This window comes from Mirounga angustirostris, unplaced genomic scaffold (assembly GCF_029215605.1).
Source record: "Mirounga angustirostris isolate CCGP_5_RB_7025 unplaced genomic scaffold, mMirAng1.0.hap1 SCAF_13, whole genome shotgun sequence".
Lineage (NCBI taxonomy): Eukaryota > Metazoa > Chordata > Mammalia > Carnivora > Phocidae > Mirounga > Mirounga angustirostris.
The window spans coordinates 57,667,517-57,673,490 of NW_026991721.1; the positions used below are offsets into that span (position 1 = coordinate 57,667,517).

The 5,974-nt window shown below is 40.8% G+C and overlaps 1 protein-coding gene across 1 annotated transcript; it reads right to left on the bottom strand.

Moving 5' to 3' along the window:
* Positions 1 to 2,808: 2,808 nt before the first annotated feature.
* On the bottom strand, positions 2,809 to 4,015 carry LOC123856497 (olfactory receptor 52Z1P-like). The gene is given in 2 exon segments (XM_045892683.2): positions 2,809 to 3,193; positions 3,195 to 4,015. Coding segments are annotated over 2 exon segments (984 nt in total). The 5' UTR covers positions 3,794 to 4,015.
* Positions 4,016 to 5,974: the final 1,959 nt, after the last annotated feature.

Consider the following 5,974-nt stretch of genomic DNA (forward strand, 5'->3'; position numbering starts at 1 on the left):
GATCTATTTTTATGCCAATACCATACCGTTTTAGTTACTACCACTTTGTAATATAATTTGAGGTCCAGAATTGTGATACCTCCAGTTTTATTTTTCTTTTTCAAGATTGCTTTGGCTATTTGAGGTCTTCATTGTTCCATGCAAATTTTAGGATTGTTTGTTCTAGCTCTGTGGAAAATGCTGTTGGTATTTTGATAGGGATTGCATTAAATGTGTAGATTGTTTTGGGTATTATAGACATTTGAGCAATATTTATTTTTCTAACCCATGAGAATGTCTTTTCATTTCTTTGTGCCATCTTGAATTTCTTTCATCACTATTTTATAGTTTTCAGAGTATAGGTCTTTCACTTCTTTGGTTAAATTTATTCCTATTTTATTTTTTTGGTGCAACTGTAAATGGGATTGTTTTCTTAATTTCACTTCCTGCTGCTTCATTATTAGTATATAGGAATGCAACAGATTTCTGTACTTTGATTTTGTATCCTGCAACTTAACTGAATTCATTTATCAGTTTTAGTAGTTTTGGTGGAGTCTTTAGGGTTTTCTATATAGAATATCATGTCATCTGCAAACAGTGAGAGTTTTACTTCTTCCTTACTAGTTTGGATGTGTTTTATTTCTTTATGTTGTCTAATTACTATGGCTAGGACTTCCAGTACTATGGTGAATAAAAGCGGTGAGAGTGGACATCCTTGTCTTCTTCCTGACCTTTGGGGAAAAGCTTTCAGTTTTTCACCATTGAGTATGATATTAGCTGTGGGTTTTTCAGATATGGCCTTTATTATGTTGAAGTATATTTCCTTTAGAACTACTTTGCAGAAAATTTTTATCATGAATGGATGTTGTACTTGTGACTGTATTTTATTGTTGATAGCATTTTAATGTATGAATATACCATAATCTATTTACACATTTTATTGCTGAAGGACATTATTTTGTTTATGGGGTCATGGGGTGTACATATCTTCAATTTCACTAGATAATGGCAAGTTGTCTTCCAAATGGTTCACCAGTCTACAACCTCCCTAGTAATACATGAGAATTTCATTGTCATCTGCTGGGAAATTTTGTAATACATGTACGAATCTGCTATGTTTACACAATAGATGTGTGAAGTTGTACAGTGCACAACTTGAACATCTATATGTGAGAGGCTAGAGGTCAAATACCTTTTCTTTTTTTTTTTTTTTAAAGATTTTATTTATTTATTTGAGACAGAGAGAATGAGATACAGAGAGCATGAGAGGGAGGAGGGTCAGAGGGAGAAGCAGACTCCCTGCCGAGCAGGGAGCCTGATGCGGGACTCGATCCAGGGACTCCAGGATCATGACCTGAGCCGAAGGCAGTCGCTTAACCAACTGAGCCACCCAGGCGCCCCAAATACCTTTTCTTATGCTTACTTTTTGAAGTGACTGTTTAAGTCTTTTGCCTATTTTACTATTGTCTGTCTTTTTCTTATTGATTTGTAGTTGTTCTTTACATATTCTAGATACTAGTTCCTTTTTGGTTAAATTTATTGCAAATATCTTCCCCAAATCTGTGGCTTACCTTTTTAGTTTCCTTTGGTGTCTTTTGATCAAAGCTGTGTCTAGTACATGGCATACTTTTGTGCAAATTACAAAAGGCTCCCTCTCTGATGGCTTTGCAAGTGTAGTCTGGTCTCAATTTCCAGTGTTGTATTCCCTTCCTTTCTCATCCTTGTTCTCTAACAGCTTCAAGATCCTTTTCCTGTTTTCATAGAGGACACTGGCTCAGCCTACCTTTCCTCCCCAACTCCTGCCATTCTTCTGGACGATAGTACAGTGCATTCATGTCAATGTTCTGTACACAATCTTTGTTTAATCATTTGGTTCCTTCAACACTAGTGACATACTGTCCATCAGTCCAGGTCACAAATATATGGTCATCCTCTAGACCATTACCCATAAATGTACTACCTCTGAAGTCTTTTATTTTAGTGTCTTTCTTTCCAACCATCTTATTTCTTCCCACAACACTCTATTAGGGCTGCAGAGCCATCGTTCCAAAATGCAGATAGGACCTTGCCACCTTGCTGCTTTGGACTCTTACGTGGTTACATATTGCCTGGAGTAAACCACAGACTCCTTATCATGATAGATGAGGCCCTTCATCAGCTGGCCTCTGCTTGCCCATCTGGCCTCCTTCACCGCCTGGCCCACATCTGCCCCTGTGCCAGGGAGACTGGGACTGGCGGGGAGTGCCCGCTCTGCCGTGTCTACCCTGCCTCTGTGCCTTTGCCCCTGCTGCTGCTTTGGCTTGGAATGCCTTTTCTTCTATCTCCTTCCTCTCCTGCAAACACCTTATCTTATGTTTCAAACACAACTCAAATTCACCTTCTCTGTGAAGTGTTCTGTCTTAGTAATTGTCCTTTCTCTGTGTTCCCACAGAGTTTTGTACATAAAGCTATTGTTGAACATTACATGTCTTTCTACCTTGGAAAATTTATAGCCTGGAGCCTCCTTCAGGGAAGAGACTTTTTTTTTTCTTTCTTGGCAATCACGAGGTTAGCATGATGTATGTAAAATAGATGTTTGATGAATGATGCATGAATGAACGAAAATCACATGCAGAAAGAAGGGGAGAAAAATTAGAAGGCAGAGACAGAAGCTTACTTTGTAGTTGATTACTGTGTAACTCTGGATTAGTAGCTGCTTTCAGAAAACGGATCAAAGACTCTCAAAGATGAATGCAGAATGTCAAAGCCAAAATACAGCAGGGATGACCGACTCGCACATTTACCCGCTTGCTGGTGAGAGTGACTGTAGGACCTCCAAGGCCCAAAGAGTCAGGCAGGAAGCTCCCTGTGCGAGGGCAGAGACTGTGCTGGTAGCTGTGCCCTTTGGAACAGAGTTGCCAGGTGCTGCCTGTTTCCCTTGGTCCTGGCTCCATAGATGATGGGGTGTACTAGACACGGCAGCAGCAAGTAGAGGGCGCTGAGCAGGTTGTGCTCGTCCTGGGAGGTGGTGCGAGCCCCCCGGTAGACGATGGATGAGGACATGGTGGAAGAATAGACTGTGAAGATGACCAGCAGGTGGGAGCCACAGGTGTTCAGGGCCTTGGAACGTGCTCTGCCGGACAAAATCCAGAAGGCGGTGTGGATGATGCGGGAGTAGGAAGCTCCAAGTAGCAGCATGTCCAATACTCTGTTGAAGATGCGGACAGTGAGCCCCAGTCTTGTTCAGGGAGATGTCCCCACAGGAGAGCTTCATGAGGGCCATGTGCTCACAGGCAAAGTGGTGGATTACGTCTGAGCGGCAGAGGCGAAGCTGGGAGGCCAGCCCCACCACCAGAGCGCCAATGCAGGTGCCACCCCCAGCAGGCCAGCCGGCACCTGGCCGCACCTGGCCCGTCACTCTCTTGGGGTAGCGGAGAGGGTAGCAGATGGCAGCATAGCGGTCCAGGGCCATGACCCGCAGGATGTTGCTGTCAAAGACAATGAGGAAGTAGATGCAGAACATCTGGAGCAGACAGTGAGACAGGGAGATGCGGTTGAAGTGGGTGGAGAAGCTGAACATCATGGCGGGCACCACGGTGGTGGCAACACTGATGTTGACAGCCAGGAGCAGGGCAATGAGCAGGCACGTGGGCTGATGCAGGCTCTGCTGGGCCACCACCGTGTGGATGACCAGCGCATTAGCAGAGATGATCACCAGGTAGAGGCTGAGGAAGGGCGACACCAGGAGGGCACGGGAGTCCTGCAGCCCTGGGAAGCCCACCAGGAGGAAGCTGGTGTAGGACACATTGGAGCTGCCATTGCTCCAAGATGACATTGTCCCTGGGGAGCAGGATGGCTCTGGGAAGATAAGAGATTCAGGAGGCTTGGTTTCTGTACCTTGACCCCACCGGGGCCTGCCCCACCTTCACTAGGCTTTGTTCTTCATGAGTCAATATTCCTGGAGAAAAAAGGAGAATTTAAGGGTCATAATTTAATGAGATACACATCTTTCAATAAATCTTTGCATTTCAAATATAATGAGAATGTTGTATCAGTCTTGTTGCAGAGTCACTGGTGCTAGTATTAAATTACTATGATTTAAGAATATTTTTAGTAATTTCATGATTGAAAAATACGATCTCCTTTTATTTATTTATTTTAAAGATTTTATTTATTTATTTGACAGAGAGAGACACAGTGAGAGGGAACACAAACGGGGAGTGGGAGAGGGAGAAGCAGACTCCCCGCCGAGCAGGGAGCCCGATACGGGACTCGATCCCGGGACTCCAGGATCATGACCTGAGCCGAAGGCAGATGCTTAACCAACTGAGCCACCCAGGCACTCCACAATCTCATTTTAATTTGCAGGTTCTCATTTGTGAAATTTCTGTTCATTATACTTTGCCCAGGTATATAAGGGACTATTTCCTGCAGCAATTTAATTATTAAAATTATTGTCTCTTTCTTATCCACTGAAACAAAATTTCTAAGTCTTGTTAGTATTTTTATTTTGTTTCTGATGTTAAGACTAAGAATTTTAAATTTATAAAATGAAATCTATTGGCATTTGTGAGTTCTTTTCTTGGTTTTAAGCTTAGCAAGTCTTTTCTCATTCAAAGATCAAAGTGTTCCTCTTTAAAATATGGTTTAATTTTTTCATATTAAATTTTGATCCACATGAAATTCATTTCTGTCACAAAGTGACACACTAACTTGATATATTTCTCCCCAAGTAGCTAAATAATTGTTCTTGTTTCATCTTCTCCATTGCTTTGTGTTACTATCGTTATCCTAGATTAAGTTCTTATATGTGATGGGGTTGTTTTATAGGTAGTGATATTCTGATTGCACTTGTGCAAATACCAGGCTATTTTTTTTTTAAATAAAAGCTTTATTGAGGTATAATCACATACCATACAGTTTACCCATTTAAGTGTACAATTCAATGGTTTTTTAGTAAATTCACAGAGCTGTACAACCATCACCACAATCAACATTTTCATCACCCCAAATAGAAATCCTTTACCCACTGGTAGTCACTCCCCATGTCCCTCAGTCCCCTCAGCGCTAGGCAACTACTTCTTGTGTCAGTGGATCTGACTATTCTTTGACATTTCATATAGATGGAAGCATACAGCTTGTGGTCTTTCACAGCTGGCTTTTCTCACTTGGCATAATGTTTTCAGGTTTCATCTATGTTGTAGCCATGCATATATGGTTTCTTTTTAGTGGCTGGAGAGTACTCCATTGTCTGGATATACCATCTTTTATTGATCCACTCATCAGTTGGTGGGTATTTGCTTTGTTTCCACTTTTTGGCTAGTCTGAATAATGTTTACACAAATTTTTGTGTAAACAGATGTTTCCATTTCTAGAAGTGGAATTGCTGGGTATCTATGTACTCTCTATTTAATCTTTTGAGCACCTGCCAGATTGTTTCTCAAAGCAGCTGCACCATTTTATATTCCAGCCAGCAGTGGGTGAGGGGTCCAATTTCTCCACATCCTTGTCAACACTTACTATTACCTGTCTTTTTAAAAAATTCTACTCATCCAACATGTTTTGATTTGTGTTTTTCTGAGAGCTAATGATGTTGTGTGTGCTTCATGCGCATGTTTCATTCGAAGTGCTTAATGGCCATTTGTTTATTTATTTGGAGAAATGTCTATTCAAATCCTCTGCTTGTTTTTAATTGAGTTGTCTTTCATTATTGAGTTGTAAGAGAGTACTGTACTATTTTAATCTCTATAGCTTCATCACTTATTTTGATTTTTAATGAAACAACTTTATAAGTACTCTTGTTTTAAATTATTTTTTTGTCATTCTCAAGTTTTATTCTTCCAAACTTCAGAATCATTTTGCAAATTTTCAAAAACAATCCTATTGTGATTTTTTAAAAATTGGGATTTCATTAATCCTATAAATTATTCTATGGACGACTGATGTCTTGACAACGTTCAGTCTTTCCATTCAGTATCAAAGTATGGTGTCTGGAAAAAGCTTTGATTTATATCTC